The 17,131-nt window shown below is 57.9% G+C and overlaps 2 protein-coding genes across 6 annotated transcripts in view; one reads left to right on the top strand and one right to left on the bottom strand.

Annotated features, from left to right (window-relative positions):
• The window catches only part of DNMT3A (DNA methyltransferase 3 alpha), a 105,166-nt gene extending 88,449 nt beyond the window's left edge, over window positions 1-16,717 (bottom strand). For 3 of the 5 annotated variants that reach the window (XR_011482108.1, XM_070450815.1, XM_070450802.1), the window contains exon 1: window positions 15,962-16,062. The gene's annotated coding sequence lies outside the window, so the exon portion shown is untranslated. Of the gene's footprint in view, window positions 1-13,349; window positions 14,919-15,961; window positions 16,063-16,584 lie in introns of those variants that run through there. The other 2 variants (XM_070450805.1, XM_070450813.1) reach the window with 2 other exon arrangements.
• LOC110150784 (WAS/WASL-interacting protein family member 1-like) lies at window positions 14,490-16,851 on the top strand. Its single transcript, XM_070472790.1, has 4 exons — window positions 14,490-14,796; window positions 14,841-15,594; window positions 15,808-16,356; window positions 16,440-16,851. Exons 1-4 carry the CDS (start codon window positions 14,490-14,492, stop codon window positions 16,849-16,851), a joined length of 2,022 nt encoding a protein of 673 aa, XP_070328891.1.
• Window positions 16,852-17,131: the final 280 nt, after the last annotated feature.

The raw sequence follows: 17,131 nt of genomic DNA, 5'->3' as shown, positions 1-17,131 counted from the left end.
TGGAACTAGCAGATTCTCTCAGGTACCTTAGTTCCATAATCAAAAGTAAGGGTTAATGAAAAACTACAAGAACAACAAAAAAAAAGGGCGGGGGGGGGGGGAGCAAGGAAAGCCGAAGACCAAGGATTCAGATCCTTCAAGAATCAAGGGTTTTGGGTCACTCCACCAGGTAAAAGCTGGCCCTGCTGAGGTCCCAGCAGAGTGCAGATAACTTAAAGGATGAGAAATGGGAGAAGGAAGCTGGATAGCAAACATGGTCTTGTGAACAAATACATAAATGAGAACTCTAGCAGTTTTGCATATTTTCCATTTACTTGATAGAGACATGTGTTTATTTGTACATGGTTAACAATTTTCTTCTTTTCCCGCCATCTTCTCATTATTTTATAAACAAGTTGTTAGAAGTTAACTTAGTTTATTTAGTTAATTCAGTTCGAATTACAGTCTAGTCTTTAGGTAACAGAATATTCAGGGAGACTGCGATTGAATATGAGGCATTATTCATGAGGACAGTGATTGAGACAATTAGGGCTGGGACTCCCCATTTGGAAGACAAGGTGAGAACAGGAAGCAGGAGAGCTGCTTTGACAGGTAGAAATACAACTATTCTATTGTTGTAGGGGAGTCACGTGGGTGTAAAAAGGAAGCCACTGGAAGCTGTGCAGCGGAAGTAGCAGACTATGCCAGCGACTTGATTCACCCTTCATTGCCTGCTCTGTGAAGATGCAGCAAGGCCCTTTAAATATGTCCCCTCTGCTAGCTGGCCTGACACCAAACCCCCTCAGTAGAGGGCACTGCACAGACACTGAAGGAGGAGGTTCTTTCCCTCCCAGAGCCAGAGTGCCCTCTCGGAGGATTCCTGCACTGTATACAACTTCTCCTGCAGCCAGAGCCCTCCCTGGAGCCCAGTCCTGTCCCATCACAGCTTCTCCGGTGCCCGGCTCCAGCAGCCAGGGTGCTTCTCCAGCACTTGGCTGTAGCAGTACTTCACAGTCAAGAACAGCCAGCAGCTTCACTCAGTTCTCCTTTGGGGTGGTTTAGCAGCACTGTGCCTCCAGCAAGATAATTCCTCATGAACAACTTTCCTTGGGACCCAAAAGGATGGATTTCCATTGAGTTCTAGGAATGGGGGGTGGGCTGGGGGGTACAGGCAGCACAAATTTCTAGCGAGTAGTGCCAACATGGCATCACGTGACTTTCCTGTCATCCGGGGAGCCAAGGCCATGCCCTTTCCATCACGGTCAGGATTTCAACCCTGGGGGCCTCTACCTTGGGCACTGTGTGGCCACCTTAAGTGTAGTGGCTGTTCTCAGAAATGCTACTTCTGTGTCCTTTGCAGTTCTCTTTACTTCTTACTGGTCAATCTTTTCAATATTCCAATCCTGTTATAGTTAATAAGTCTTTATATTAAAACTTTCCTGTTCAAATCACTATGTGGTTTCTGTCTCCTGAATTGACCCTGACAGATATAGTCACCCACGGCCTCAAAGGGCCTTTTTTCTATCCTTGGCATCTTTGAGCTCAATTCAGCCTCCTTGCCAGCTAGTCATTCTCGGCTTCAAGCACTCACTCAGCAATCACTTACTGAGTGTCATTGCCGGGCTGGGCTCTGGGTGAACAGGAGACCTCTGCTGCTGCAGGTTCACAAGCAAGAGGACTCTCCGGCTCTCTCGCCCCACTTGGCTCTATGCTCTTGGCCCTCAGGCCCTCCACTCCGTCTGCTGAGCTGGCTGGGGTCTTGCTCCCACTACTGCACAGCGGGCACCCCCTCAGGTCACACTCGGCTCCAGCTATACTCCAAATTCTCCTCCACTAAGGTCTTCAGTGAGCGCTGACCTCCTACTGCAAGGCCTCCATCTTTATTCTCTGGACACCCCCACCTGGATCTCTTGGAGTTACCTAAGATCCTACTCTTCAAGAACCAGAGGCTTCATGTTTCCTCTGGTTTCCTCTGTGTGGAAGTGGCAGCACCTTACCCTCAGCTATCAAAATCCAAAACCCGCCCCAGGGAGAACTGAGATCCTGCCTCCTCCTTCCAGCCCCACACTGCACCAGGCATCTGACCCTCAGGCCCCTATTCCCATCTCGGCCCTCCCGGCCCCCAGGAACCACAGGTCTAGACCTTGGCAGTCATCTTGGAACGCCGCCTGCCACGGCTCTCCCTCCCACCCCAGCCTCTCAGCAAAGATTCTCCACACATGGCTTCCTCAATCAAAACCTATGATGCCTGATGAAAATGTTCTGAAGTTGATTGTGGTGATGGTTGCCCAACTCTGTGAATGTACTAAAAACCATCGAATCATACACTTTAAAAGGGTGAACTATATGGTATGTGAATTATATCCTGACAAAGCTGTTATTTTTAAAAAACCCTCTGATGCCAGTGATTTTCACATACCGTAAAATCTAAACTCGGGTCTGGTCTACACTGCTGGCTCGCCAAGTTTGACCTCAGCCTATCGCTCTGACCTGGCCCCCACCTCGCCTAGCAGACTCCATCATTCCAGGCCCCAGGCTCACATCCCCTGTTCCCACACACTTGTGTCAACACTCACATCGTTCTCTCCTCCGAGGGTGAGGGGGTGGGCCCCTCCTCCCAGAGAGCTCCCCCAGGCCCCTTCTCCTCCATCCCTCAGCACCTCCACCCCCTATAACCTCTCCTCGACCATCCACCCAGGGGTCTTTAATCAGTTTGCTGTGTGGTCATTTAGCGTCTCACGTGCGGACGGATGTGCATGTTTTCCTAAACACATGAGGTCAGAGTCCTGCCCTGCACCTTGCGCTTCCGCCACCCGCCCCTCCCATCCTCCCTGGTCCGGGGGACCCTTGAGGCCGAGAGGACTGTGTGAAATCACTCCTAGGCAGCTGCAACATCCAGCACAGTGCTGCGGTGCCTAGAGTGAACCCCCACAACCCCCACTCTAGGGGTCGCTTGGCAGAGCTCCCCAAGGCACTGTGCCGAGAAGGCCACCGCTCCACCTGCCCTAGGCCAGGGCATACGCCTCCTGTGGGGTTTACGGGCCCCACCAGCCCCCAGATGTTCAGGGCATGTGGGGTCGGGAGGCACCTGGGTCGGTGTGGCCCCACCAGCCCCCAGATGTCCAGGGCACACGGGATCGGAAGGCACCTGGGTCAGCGTGTCTGTGAACCATGGGAAGTAGGGGGAGCTGGCCTCCCTGTACTCAGGCCCTTGAAGGCTGGTCCCCAGCTTGCCTGTGACCATTCTCTCCACACCACCCATGTGATGGATGCTTGCCCGCCCGCACTTTGTCACACTCCTCCTAGGCCACCCAGCAGACCCATGCCTCCCAGGCCCAAACCAGGAGGTCCCTCAGAGGGCCTTCAGGGTCTGGGAGCCGCTGCTGGGGCACGGCCCCTTCCCACCCAGGGAAAGCGAGAAACAGAGTCCGCAGCTGCCAGAACTACCCACTGCCCCCTTGTTTCCTTTCTCCTACCCTCTGCCCCAACCTAGACCAAACCACTTGTAGAGGGGCAGGGGTGGGGAGCCGAAGGAAGGACGAAGAGCCCAGAATTCCGGGTGGCACAGCCACCCCTGGTGCAGCTCAGCCCTAAGAGGGCTCAGCCAGAACCCACCTCAAACCTCTGCCACTCAGACGCGGGCCTCACTTTACCAACCTGCACAATGGGGTGAATAAGAGTCCCTGCCTCCTGATTCTGTTTTAAGATATGAGAGAATCTGAACCGAATGTTCAACATGATACCTGGAGCATGGTAGGCACTTAATAAATATTCATTAAAAAAAAAACATGTTATTAATTAGGGGGTAAAGCCGGTGAAGTGTCCTTAGGAAACCTATACTCCTACTTCACACCACGCCCAAGAATGGCTCCTACACAGCTGCTGTGGCCTGACCCAGAGTGCTCTCTCCCTGCTAATGCTGCGAGGCTTCCCCTAATCCCCCAGTGCAAAGGCCTTTGCAACCAGAATAAATAACATCTTTACCAGAACCCTTAACCTGCCACCGTCACCTGAGGTGTCACAGGCACACACTGAGACACAGACTCACACACAGACACATGCAGAAAGACACGTATGCGTGCTCATGAGCGCGCGCGCGCGCACACACACACACACACACACACACACACACACAGGCTCCGGGAACCTGGAGCAGGAGGATTCCCGGCGAGGCCTCCCCACACATGCATCACACATTTCACCTAAAGTGCGGGCCAAAGAGGCATTTGGAAACCAGCTTGGGAACCTCATAACCATTCATAACATTGTTCTGAGAGAAAATACAAAACATGGCCCTATAAACAAACATTTGCAATAGAATTCCTCCAAGAGCTAGGAATTGCCTGTGCTAGAAAACTAACAGAGCAAGAAGAGGGAAACCACATAAACTTAGTTTGCCTCTGCAAAATTAATACCAATTACAAAAACATTTATGTGAACTGCTTACCATTTACACCTAATTACCAGGCAGCACAATTATGCATACCATTAAGGGTATGCTAGATTAATTACGCTCTACATTTCATGTGATGACACCACCACACCCTCGGTCCACACAAACCCCGCTCCCCCTGTGACAGGGAAGAAAGAGCAGGTCTGTACTAACCAGAGAAACTCTGGTTTCCACCCTCGAATTGTCAGTGGTCCCCACCCACCGCACCCCCAGCCAGAGACAGCCTGATTGGCCTTCTTGCCAACGTCACCACCACAGGAGCCCCTGCTGAGAACCCACCTTCCCCCACCCCCGCCAGAGCCTCCTCTGCAAGGCACAGATGCTTCAAAACTCTCCCCGTGGGCGTGGCTGCATATTACAGGCCACCACGTGTGCCCAATGGCCACCACGTGTGCCCGCTTCCTGGGAAGCTGGCCTCACTGTTCAGGCCAAGGTCACCCCGAACTCATCTCCCAGAGAGATGGACCAAGGTCCTGCAGCCCTTTTCCAGGCACAGGAAGCCGGGTCCTGGGCAAGGTCCCAGCCTACGGTCCACCCAGGACCCAAGTGGGTGAGAGCCTTTCCCACACTCGCTTTCTGTTCTCCACACAGCCAGGAGCCACTCTGCACAGACCTCCACCTCCCCTCTACTAAGAAGAACCTGAGCCCCCTCCCCTAATTCCCACTGAGCTCAACAGATGCTCTTCAGATACACTGGGGTGACCCAGGTTTGCAGAACAAGGGAGTCAATGGAACATGATTAAGTGGAACTTCCCAGAAACCTGGAACTCAAAACCCACTGGGGGTTGGGCCTCTTGGGAGGCGAATAGCAAGAGGAGGCTCAGCCTGTGAGACAGGGGAAGAGGGGTTGTACCTCCTGAGCGCCAGACAGGGGCAAGGCATGGCTGAACTGCGATCCTCATGCACCTGCGAGGCCAACTATAGGAGCATTCTTTTAAAAGATACATGAAACAAAACATGCAAGTTGAGTGCAAGAAGCAGGGTTTTTGAAACAAACAACACAAGCCTGGGAGGTGGTCTCCACTTTGCAGAAGGCAAAACTGAGGCTAAGGGAAGTTAAGTGATCTACCTGAGGGGGACGTGGTTAGGAGTTGGCAGGGCTGAGGTGAAACCAGTGCCTGTCCAGCGCCGAGCTTGGTGGCCCTGGCGCAACGCCATGCCACCTCCCGCCTCTGCCCAGGTTCAGGGATGCTGACCTGGCTCATGCCGTTTTCTAGAAACTCTTTAGAAACAGCTCTTCCTAGGATACACAAAAGACTCGTATTTCTATTTTAGAGAAACAGTTTTTGTTTCTTTTCTGTTTGCTTACCGACACTGCAAACAAACACTACAAGCACTGCAGAGACACCATCTTCTTCCCTCCTACCTTGGCAGACCTGCCTCTGAATGGAGCGTGGATGGCAACTTTGCAACTCCAGGGGGTGATGACAACTCCCTCCAGGTCGTGCAGTGGGAGTTGAAGAACAGGGTCTAGGCCTTGCAGCTCATCATTTGGGGGAGCTCCTGAGAAGCAGAAGCCCCAGCTCAAAGCCCCAAATGTCAGGATCCCCAGTGCATGTGGTACAAACTCCTGGTTAAGTCACTTCCATCCTCAAAAATCTAGAAGGATGGCTACCAGTTACGGAGAAAAACGCACCTGCCTTTCTAATGCATCAGCCAGACACTGCGCCTCCCTGGGCGCCCCCCCCCCCCACATCCAGGCCTCTCTCACCTTCCTGAATCAGCCCAGGCTCCAGCTGCATAAATCCTAAGCACCGCCCTCAAGTCCCAACTCCAGCCCCGCCTCCCGTGGGAAGCACTCCTAGATCTCTCCTAGACTCCCTCCACCCGCATCCTCTCAATGGATGGCACCCCTGCCCCTGCCCACCAGGCTGGCTGAGCCAGCTCCCTCACCCTTTCCATCACCCAGCCACTCCCACCTAAATACCTCACAGAACAGCCCTCCTCCTCCGTGCCTGCACTGCTGCTCCCCTGGATTCCTGCACCAGCCTTCTGCCGGGTCAATCTGTCCCCAGCCTCAGCTGCCCAATTTCTCCTCCCTGATGCCCCTGGACCATCTTTCTGATACAGAAATACGAGCATGGTACTCCAAGCCCAATGCTTATTGATGGGTAACATCCCAGCCTTCTGTCCAGCTCTGCTCGGCCCTCCCAGCCTCACATCCCATGGTTCCCATCACCCTTCACTCTTGCTGCACCAGGGGAGAAAATGCTCTGGACCACTCGGCTAACTGCTTCCCACCCTTCAAGACTCAGCTCCAGCCTCACCTCCTTAAGAAACCCTTCTTGGATTTTCCCTCCCCACTTGCCTGAGATGTCCCTTCTCTGAGCTCATGGAATGCCCTGGGCACACGCCGCAGAGCTCTCTCCACCCACCTATGACGTAATGGTCACCTTGCCAGACTCTCGCCTCCGCTGCGGACACCCTGAGGACCGGCTCAGTCCTCTTTATGTTTTTGCAGCCAGTGCCTGACACACAGTAGGTCTATAGTAAATGAATAAACAAATGTTATTTGTGGATCTGAAACAAGGAGCCTCTGGAAAGAAAACGTAAGAGCTGCCAGGCCTGTCGAGTCGGGGCCCCGGTCTCTTGCCGCACCATCTCAGAGTCCAGGCTACACAGAGGGTGTTAACCAAAGAAAGCACAGAGGCGACTGCCCTGCCCCATTGGGCTTCCCAGCTGAGCTGCCAGTACCAGGCAGGCCCTCAGGTCACCGCTAGCTGGGCTGGGAACCACAGGCCTGGGAGAGGATGGCAGCAAGCACACATTGTTGCTGGTAATAAAACCATTAGGGCGCACTGCTGTGCGCCAGCTGCCAGGCCCAGCTGCGGCCTAGACCCTCCCATGCCTGTGGGCCAGGGGGCAGAGCTGGCCCTGCCAGCAGGCCCAGCAACCAGAGCAGAGGCCACTGCCTGCTCTGGACCCAAAGAGAGCAGAGGGCAGGAAGGGAGAGGGCCCGGAGCTTGAGGAACCTGCTTGGTTCCTGGTGGGCATGGAGTCTCAAGAAACTGACTGAAGTACATCAAAATTAAAGGCCCAGAGATGAGATGCCCAGGGCTGGAGATCAACCAGCAAATCCGGGCTTTACAGAGGAGGAGACAGAGGCCATGCAACCCCTGAGGGGTGATGAGGATGACAGACAACACGTGTCGGGGCTTGGAAGACAAGAGGGCCTTCAAAGGGGTCATCTCGCCCAGTCCCCAGATGCACCCCCATCATGACACAATTAAGAGAAAAGGAATGCACACCACCTGAGTACCTACTATGCGCCGGGTGCAGTGCTGGCATCGTCACACAATATTTCATTAGATTCGCGCAATGCCTGTAAGAGGCAGATGCTCCTCTCAGCCCTGATTCACAGATTAAACACCCAGCTCAGAGACCTTTAGGTCTCTCCGTTACCGTAGGAGTAGTAGGGCTGAGATGCAAATCAAGGTCTGCCTGCCCTCTGGTCACTTCTGCACCCTGCACATCTGTCCCCTGGCAGCCTGGGACAAGGGGCAGTCCACAGAGGGACTGGTTTGCTTCCATGCTGATGCTAATGGTCCTTTTATTTATCTTACGGCCTCACTCCAGAGGCAGGGTGGGGCGGGGCTGGAGAAGTCCACATACCCTTTCTCCAGTCTTTAACAAAGGCAACCTCATGGGGCAAAGCAAGCTCCAAGTTGGCACCCGTGGCCCGGGGCTGGGCGACCCGATTGTGGAAGGGGGAGGTGGGTGCTGTTGCCAAGCAACCAGCAGAGGAATTTGTATTCGCCCCTCCTCACCTCTCCACTCTGTCACCTGGGTCACTGCCACCTGCTCCTGGGCCTTCAGATCAGAGTCAGGCACAGCTTCAGCCCACATGCCAGATGAGTTTCCCAGGCCTCCCCCCCTCCCCTGGTGGGGCCTCCTGAAGCACCATCTTGCCTCCCTGCATGTGGCTCCCCAGCTACGCCAGGGCTGGGTCACCTGAGGTCCACACCGGGACCATTTGGGTCACAAGAGCAACCAGACTGAAGATCCTCAATGATTAGTTTGTCATCCTGGTCAGATCTGAGAGCTTCCCGTCCCTATCCTCTAAAGTGAACTTGGTCTGCAGCCCCGACGTGAACTGGGGTGCTGCCAGCTGCCTGTTTTTTGCTCTCACCCAACCCCAACCAGTCCAGCCTTCGCTTGGAGACCTCAGGGTCTGCAATAAATCTCCCTGCAACCTTTCCAGAAAATACAAGTACCTGATAGCTCCACCCTTTGCTGTCACTCTCCAAGCCAGTTTCACATTCATTATAAAAGGGCCCACCCTTCCAGCCTAAGGGTGACTCAAATTTTTTTCAAGTTCTTATCCAGAAGCTTCAAAAGTGTGGTTTTATTTTTGCTGTGGTCATTAAGAAAGGAATGCACGTGCCTTTACGTTGTTGCAAAGGTTACAAAAGTGTATAAAGTGTATAACCAAAATGCTGACACGCTTGCTGGGTGATCCTTCTAGAACGACTTGTTTCTAAGCATGCGCTAGCCTCTAAGTGTGCATACTGGTATATGTTTTAAAGGAACTTTACAAAAATGAGATCAGACTCTGCACGCTGTTTGTGGGGGTGACCCCACACCATATCATGGACATCCAACATGTCAGAATAGACACATTGAGTATCCCATTTGAAAGGCTTTGGGAGAATCTGACTAGATTCCCTTTTATCCATTAACTTAGTACCCTTTCAGAGTCTACAAAATAAATCACACAGGACCATGCTTTCAAGAAGCCCTCTGCCAACAGGTTCTGCTATGCTGGCGGATCTCAGTTGCCTGGCATGGGTCCAAGCACCCTCGCCTCGCCTGCCCCTCCCTGGGTCCTCTGGGGAAACTCTGAGGGAAGGCAAGCTCCCAGCCCCCCAGCTCAGGTGTTCCTGGGCATTCACCACGACAGAGCCCACATCCAACGCACAGCTCAGTCAACTACAGATCTGAACCCACCATCCCGTAACGTCCTTCTGAGCATCTTTTAATCTTTCGAAGTAAGAAGCACCAGGCATCCCAGGATGGAGCTGATCTATTAGGTCTAGAACACCTTCTGCACTGACCCCAGGATCCATCTACCTAGAAATACAGCAGGAAGAGCACCTGATTAGCGGCCAGGACACCCAAGTTCCAGCCGTCCCGTTACGAGCTGTGAGATGGTCCTCATCCCCTCTGTGCACCCAGACGGGGCATCCAACAACTGGCTCAGAATTAAAGATGACCTTGACATTTCAAACAGAAACACAGAGGGAAGATCAATAGGGATGACAGTGAGCAGGGCCATGACCTCAGGAAAGAGAAAATAGGAACCTGCTTATAGATGTAAATAAGGCTGGGAAATCCTGGAGGGGGGGGGGGGGGGATGGGCAGAGCAGGATGGAAATGGGCAATGCAGAGCTGCAGTTGAAAAAAAAATTTGCATTCCCTGCTGAGATTCGGCTAGGAAAGCCCCGGGCGCCCACACCTCCTCCCCCTGCCTCTGTCCTCCAGACAAGCAGGCCTACGATGTGATCAGCAAGGGAGATGTGGCCTGGCGGGCCCTGTCCACTGGCTGTCCTTGCTGGGGCTGCCAGGCACTGCCAGTCACACCTAGGAGCATCCCTCCTCCAGGTGGGGGGCTCAGTTCTGCTGCACGTGGAGGAGGGAGGGAAGAGGGCAGGGCAGAGTCAAGATCTGCTGTCCCCCCTTCCCCTTCCCTGTGCTCTTGGCCCCTTACAAGAATGATGTGGGTGCTGCAATGCCTCAGCCTGGGGCAGGGGGTGCCAAACCAGATCCAGAAACCTCTGGGAGGCCAGGTCAGGGACCCTCCTGCCGCCCATTCACATCACGCTGCCATCACTGAGAGAGATACAGCCCCGCTGGTGTTCCCCTTAATTGCCGCGACACCCCGGGGTTGCTATAATTTAAACCCTGCTCTGTTTCCCTGAGTCTGAGCTCTTAAGCTTCAGTCTACAGAACATAAAGGAATCATCAAGAATCCTACACCAAACGAGCTCAGCTGGCCCCTTCCCCTCCCTCCCTTTCGTTCCTTGCTCTTCTCCACCACCCTGCAGAGCCACAAGCAGGGAAGTTCGAAGTGAGTCTCCACGGGCCACGCCGGCGCTAGGGCCCAGGGGCCCACTCCCCTCAAATCAGCATGGGGCCTCAGGCTGGCCTCCAGCACATGGAGGCCCCCACTCACTGCCCCAGAGTCTCCGCCACACTCCAGCCACCTTTTCCCATGCAGCCTGGCTTCCTCTCCTTGGTCAGGAAGCCCCATCTCTGTGCTCAGAGGCTCATCACAGGTGCCACCTCCTCCAAGAAGTCTTCCCTGATCTCTCCAGTTGGTTGTCACCTCACTGTCCTTTGAGTGTTTTGTGTCTTCCTCTCCTTCGACCTTGGTCTGTGGCCACTAATTAGCTGGGCACACCCTAAACTCACCACGTAACCTCTCAAAGCCCAGCACAGGGTCTGGCCCACAGGAAATGCTCAGCAAGTCTCTGGGACATGGAAGTAAACAGGCTGCACTTGGGACAGAATCTGAATAAAGAGCTGAAACCAGCGTGAGGGACTATAGGTGGATACAAAGACAACCTGTTGACTGTGATCTGCTAAACTCTGGAAGGATTGCTAAATGGTGCTGAGGAGCCTCCCACCTCTGAAGACGTTTCAATCAGAACCAGCACTTTCCTCATCTGTCCAAGATTTTGCACACAGAGGCGGGAAGGTGGACAAGACTTCCCAGAGTCCTGCAGCACCAAGCCATGCAAACTACCCTGATGATGACGATAGTCATGCTGAGCGCCTGCGCTCGGCCAAGGGCGATGGGCATTATCTCGTTTAATCCTTCCAACAACCTATGCGTAGAGCCTGGTCTCATTTCCATGTCATAGGTGAGGAAACGGAGGGTCGAAGAAATTGCGCTTGTTGGAAGCTGAATGCAGTTCCCTCTGACTCCAGGGCCCTCACTTGGGCTGCCTCAGACAGGCTCATGTCGAAGCAAGTCTCTGTCCCCACGCAGCTGCACACCGCGTACACAGAAATATGCACAGAGACACACGTGCACCACACCCTGTCTTGCCCACATACTTAGCCAAGGGACACACACGCAAATCTCTGACACTGCATGAATCTCAGATCTGGTAGGTTGTTTGTTGTTTTTGTTTTGTTTTTTTAGGAAAAAGAGTCAAAGAGAGAAATGCCTGAAAATGAGCCTTTAAGATTTGAGTGGAAAGGAATCTGGCACTTTTGGTTTACTACTAAAGCCCTGCTCAGCAGCAGCAAAGCACACAGGCCCACAGAGATGCCCAGCCTCCAAGCACGCTACTCTCCATTAAACACCAAAAGGGAAGTGGAAACAATTCCTACAGGCCATTCCTTGGTCCTGACTGTTGCCTGTTTCCAAGCAGAAGGCCAGAGACACTTAACTATCAGTGGGGCATGAGACCGGGCAAGGGGACCCGGGCACCAAGACAGGGACCCCAGGATCAAGACAGCAGAAGGTGGCAGGAAGTGCTAAGTGAGGGGAGCATGTGATGGGCAGGCAGTTGGCCCTCTGGCCTCGGGCTCTGGGTAGTGCTGCCAACCCTGGAAGAAACCGGGTCTGGCTCCCCACCCAAACAGCCCCCAACCCAGCTCCAAGTGCTCTCAGAGCTTCAAGTTGTCTTTCAACCCTAAATTCTAGGGCTTGGATTCTAATGGTAACATTTCAGGCAGAGGATGGGGAGAGGGTGGTCTATTTTTAACTCACCCATTAGAGAGCTGGCAACACTGCTCTCAGAGTCCCCTTTCTATCTGGCTCCCAAAAAAACAGGAGCCTTGATGGAGTCCTGGCTCACGCTGAAAAAGAATCTGGGTTTTTCAGGGGGGCTTGAGCCTAAGGAGCCTAAGTAGGCAGTGACTATTTGGGGAAGGCGGAGCAGGAGCAAGAAGAGAGCCCAGCCAGCCACCAGCCGTGCAGCTAGGGAGAGGACGGGGATGCAAACACAGATGTGCAGCAAGTTTCCCCACTATCCAGGAGACACCTTGGAAGCTCCACAAAATGACCAAGGGGACCCAGAGGTGGCCAGGGCAAGAGTCCTGTCCCGTGGAGACTATGAACCAAGAGGCGAGATTGACACGGAGTGTAGCAGACCAGGAGAGCTGAAGCAGGAGGCAGTCTAAGCTCCCCAGAGGGCAGCTCTGGCCCTGCTTCTTCCCAGCCAGGTCATCCCAGGCCAGTATTTTATAGCTTGTCCTGTCTTCCTTGTAGGCTTTTTCAGAGGACCACTGGCATGAAACTAGGAGCATCTCTTGTTCTAATGAGGTAACTCTGGGTGGGTTCTGGGATGAGGGCTGGTCCCCAGAGAAACCAAGAAAGGATGAGAAGGTTTGGAGTTTCAGCCTGAAGAAGATCCACAATGAACTCAGACGCTCACTGCAAACTCGACTCAGGGAGGAAATCTCAGAAATTGTGCACACACACAGCAAATGCCCACGTAAACCTACAAAAGGACACACACATGTGAGGGCTTAACCAGAGGCTAAACTTTTACACCCTTTGTGGAGTCAGATGTGACCAACCTGTTTCCTGAAGGGCCCCCACCCTTCACACCACCAGCTCCCTACAAAGGCCCACTCCTCAGGAGGCCCCGCTCTCACTCAGACCTCCTCTCCTGAGAAGTCCTTCCTGATTATCCCTGTGTGGTGTAAATAAGACCATCCCACCCCCCTTCCTAGGTCTGAAACTCCACCACTGGAATCAGAGCCATAGAATTTAAAAGCTGGAATGGGCCTTCAAGCTGCAGTCCAACCCCCACCCTACAGAAGAATCTTGTCCACAGACACCCTGACACATGGCCGTGGTTGTCCTCTCCTCTGCTTCTCCAGTGCTTGGGGAGTGGGGGGAGGAGGGGAGGAGCCCTTGCACAGTGAAACTGACACTCCTTGAATTCGAGAAGGAATTCACCTTTTCGAAGGCTGGTTTCCTATTGCGGGTCCGTAAGCCTGGGAAGGAGGACAAGGAGAGCCTCGGTCCATCAGGGCCAGGAACTGTGCATTTGATGAGGAGCTGAAGACAGGCCCAAGGACCTGGACAAGAAGCTGGAGAGGAAGCCAGGGCCCAGAGGAGTGGGGCCCGGGGAAGGGAGGCAGGCAGGTGCCAGACCCGCTGCACAGGTTTGCCTGGGCCCCTGCCTGCGTGCGGCACATGTGCACACATGCACACACACGCACACAAGACTCACACTTTTCACAGAGTTGCCTGTCAAACAGCCCAACCAGGGCCTCAGTGGGACCTGGAGGCAGAGGGGGACCACCTTGTCCCAGAAACCTAGCAAGAACTCCTAACAACCCAAGCCTCCTAACCCAGGAAGCTCAGGAAACCAACCAGGAGACCAGCCCCGGCCAGCACCGGGGATGGCCTAAGGAGGGTCCGCCTGACAGCTGGGCTCCCCAAATCCCACAGGCCAGTCTTAGCACTCCAAGCATCGCCCAAGGAGAAAAGCTCCCTCGGCTGCAGCTGTCACATCTGCCGGGAGGGAGCAGGCACAGCAGAGCAGCACCTGATCCCAGGATCCCTTCACAGCCCGCCAGCCCAGGAGGCCTGGTTCAGCCGCTGGCAGCCCCAGCTGAAACATGAAGACGGAACAGTCCCCCAGGGATGCTGATGGCAGTCTCTGGGCACGGCAGCGAGGGGCAAGCTGGGTCACAGGGCGGCCGGCTCCTCTCCCGCAGCCTCCTGTCCCTGCTGGTTTGGGAGGGGGCGAGTTGTGTGGCTTCAGGGCCCCGGGCCCTTCCTCCCCGCCTGACGCAGGCCGGAGCTGCCCAGCTGGGTGCAGGACGCCATCTTGGGTCAAGGTGCAGCCACAGGGGGCTCCCCTTCGCGAGCCGGGGTGGGGGGAGTGGGGGGGGAAGAGAGCCCCTGAGAACCAGCAAGCCCCTCACTCCCCACCCAAGGCGCCAACACCTACTCAACTGGCTCTGCAGTAGAGAGAGAAGGAAGGACGGAACGGATGGAGAGAAAAGGGGGAAATAACAGGGGCTGGGGGGGGTAGGGGGAGAGGGAAGGGAGTGGGTGCCCCAAGAAGGGAGGCTCCAGGAAAGCGAAATGCAGTTTGGCAGCCCGAGGGCCGCGGGCCCCAGCGATGGGGGGCTGGGGGAGGCCGGGGGCGGGCCCTGGACTCCGGCCAGCCCCTTCGGAGCCGAGGGGGAGGGAGGGCAGGGCGGCCTGGGGGAGGGGAGCTGGGGTGAGGGCGGGACACGGCCCGAAGCCGCCTGCGGCTCTGAAGCTTGGGGTCTCCCGGGACACTGGGACGTGGGGGCCGAAGACCCCAAGCCGCAGCCTCGGCAAGGCCTCGTCCTTCACCGTGCAGATGCGAAGCTTTCAAGGACACGTCTGCACCGGCCCAGCGGGGGTGCGTGTGCGTGAGTGTGTCCGCGTGCGTGTGAGTGTGTGCAGGCGGGTGGGTGCTGCTGCAGGGGGCGACCCTGGGCGCCCCCGCCCGAAACGCCCCGGGCCCTGGCCCCGAGGCTCCCACCCCCTGCGTTTTCCGGTCCCCGCGGCCCGGGTCCGGGATCTTCGCCCGCCCCCGCCCCGCCCCCACACTGCGGCGCCGCCACCGCCACCGCCGCCGCCGCCGCCGCCGCCGCCGCCGCCCCGGCTCCCACGGCCAGCGGCGGGGGCAGGGAGGAGCCAGGCACGACGTCCGCCCCCCCCCACCCCGCCCCGCGCGCGCGCCGCTCGACTCTCCGCGGAGAGGTGTGCCCCCCAACTGGCACTCTCCCCACCCCCGCCGCCCCTCCCAGATCCGCTGGCACCCCGCACCCCCAGCCACAGGTGGCCGGAGGAAGATCGCTGCGCAGCGCTCCCCGGCCCGGCCCCCCGATCACCCCTCGGCCCGCCCCCCGGGGGCCTCCCGGGTCCCCCCGCCCCGCCGGGCCGAGGAGGGCCTGGAGCCGGGGGGGAGGGGCGGGGGGCCGGGTCGTGCCAGGCTGCCATTTTCTGCCGCCGCCGCGGAGCCTGCGCGGGGCCCGGCCCCCGCCCCCCTCCCCCGCTCCCTGCGGGCCGCGGCGGGAGCCGATTATTCCGGGTCGGGGTCCGCGCCCTCCAGCGCCCCGGCCTCAGGCCCCAGGCTGGGCCCCGGGGCGGGGGCAGGCAGGGCCCGGAAGGCGGGGGCGGCCAGGCCGGGGCCCCTGCGGCAGCGCCTAGCCGGGCACCGAGGCTGAGGCCGGCGGCGGAGGGGGGCCCCCGGCGGCATTGTATAGACTTGAACTTGAGCCCGGAGCCGGGCGGGGGCGCGGAGGGGGCTCCGCGCCGGGAGCGGGCGGGACGGGAGGGGGCGCCTGGCGAGCCCGCGGGGACATAAACAAACCCTCCAATCCCCCGCGTCGCCCTGGCCAGCCCGGCCCGCCGTCGCCGCCCGCAGCCCTGGCCCCGTGAGCGCCCGGCGCCGAGTTGCGGAGGTCCGGGAGCGTGCCCCGAGCCGGGCACTGCCCGCCACCGTGCCCCCCGCCCGGCTACCCTCCTCCCCGCCCGCCTCCGGGCCGGCCTGCCGGGCCGCCAGCAGCGGCGCTCATTACCGTGTGGCCGGTGGGGTCGGGCCGGCCCGGCTGCGCGCCCTAGTGCCGCGGCGCCGCGTCCCGGCTCGTCCTCTGCTCTCGCCGCCGCCGCCGCCGCCGCCGCCGCCGCCGCCCGCGCGCCCTCCCTCCCTCCCTCCCGGCCCGCCTGCCTGCCTTGCTCGCTCGCTCCCTCCCTCCGCTCGCTGTCGCGCTCCCTCTCTCCGCCTCCTCCGCCGGGTCCCCCCCTCCCACCCCTTCTCTCCGCCTTCCTCCTTCCCTCCCTCCGGCCGCCCGCGGGCCCAGGCCTCCGCCCGCTGCTCGCCCCCCGCGGCCGCGCTGGCCCCGGCCCCGGCGCTGCGGAGCCGGCCCGCGAGGCAGCGCCGACTTGGGGGCCCCGGGGCGCCGCGGCGGGAGCGGCATGGGCGCGCGGCCGGTCCTAGCGCCCTCGGCCCGACTTCCCGGCCCCTACGTCCCCGCTGGGGGTCCCCGCACGCTGCAGGTCGGAGAGCCGGACCCCGCAGTGCCCCGACCCTGCGCAGGGCCCGGGCACCCCGCCTCGGCCATTTCTCCCGGCCACTCCGCCGGGGGCCTGCGGCAGCCCTCACCACCCCCCCGGCCCGACCCTGCGCGGGGCGCCCCGCTACCTGGCGCTGCTTCTGCGCTGGGTCCCCGCATCCAGCACTGGCCTCAGGGACAGCGGCCCCTCCTCTCCCGCGGCCGGTGTCAAGTGCCTCCCCCCCGGCAGCCCGCGGAGCCCCCGGCGGCTTTCGCCCTGCAGTTCTCCCGACCTCCACCAGAGCCCACTGCACTCTGCCTGCCTCAGCACTGGGGCTGGGGACAGCAGCGCCGGCCCATCCGCGTCGCAACCCCCACGCCACCCGCCACCCCCGCCAGGTGCCGCCGCCGAGTAGAGGCCAGTCCATTCAACAGGGCCAAGGTCGGGGCGCCGGGCCTATCCAGGCCGTCTTGGAGGCTCGAGCACCTCTATTGGATGAGCCTCCCTTGAAGGGAGTGAGCTCCCCGTACCTTGAGGTGTCCAAGTAGAGTTGAGTGCCCTCAGTTGGTCAGTGGAAGACTGAAAGATTCCTTGGCTGGGAGGTGGAACTAAATGACATTGAAGATCCCTTCCAGCTCTAAGATTCCGTGCACACACCTACACTCCACCCTCGTGCTTACTCACCCCATTGCTGC

Source organism: Odocoileus virginianus, chromosome 2 (genome assembly GCF_023699985.2).
Source record: "Odocoileus virginianus isolate 20LAN1187 ecotype Illinois chromosome 2, Ovbor_1.2, whole genome shotgun sequence".
NCBI classification, from domain to species: Eukaryota; Metazoa; Chordata; class Mammalia; order Artiodactyla; family Cervidae; genus Odocoileus; species Odocoileus virginianus.
The sequence above is the reverse complement of the archived record's forward strand: the minus strand, read 5'-3'. Positions and strand labels throughout refer to the sequence as shown.

Coding starts and splice junctions, on each gene's coding strand:
- LOC110150784 (XM_070472790.1), top strand. CDS start 14,490: ATGCAGTTTGGCAGCCCGAGGGCCGCGGGCCCCAGCGATGGGGGGCTG. Junction 14,797..14,840: donor TCTGCACCGGCCCAGCGGGG/GTGCGTGTGCGT, acceptor GAGTGTGTGCAG/GCGGGTGGGTGCTGCTGCAG. Junction 15,595..15,807: donor CTGCGGCAGCGCCTAGCCGG/GCACCGAGGCTG, acceptor CGCCGCCCGCAG/CCCTGGCCCCGTGAGCGCCC.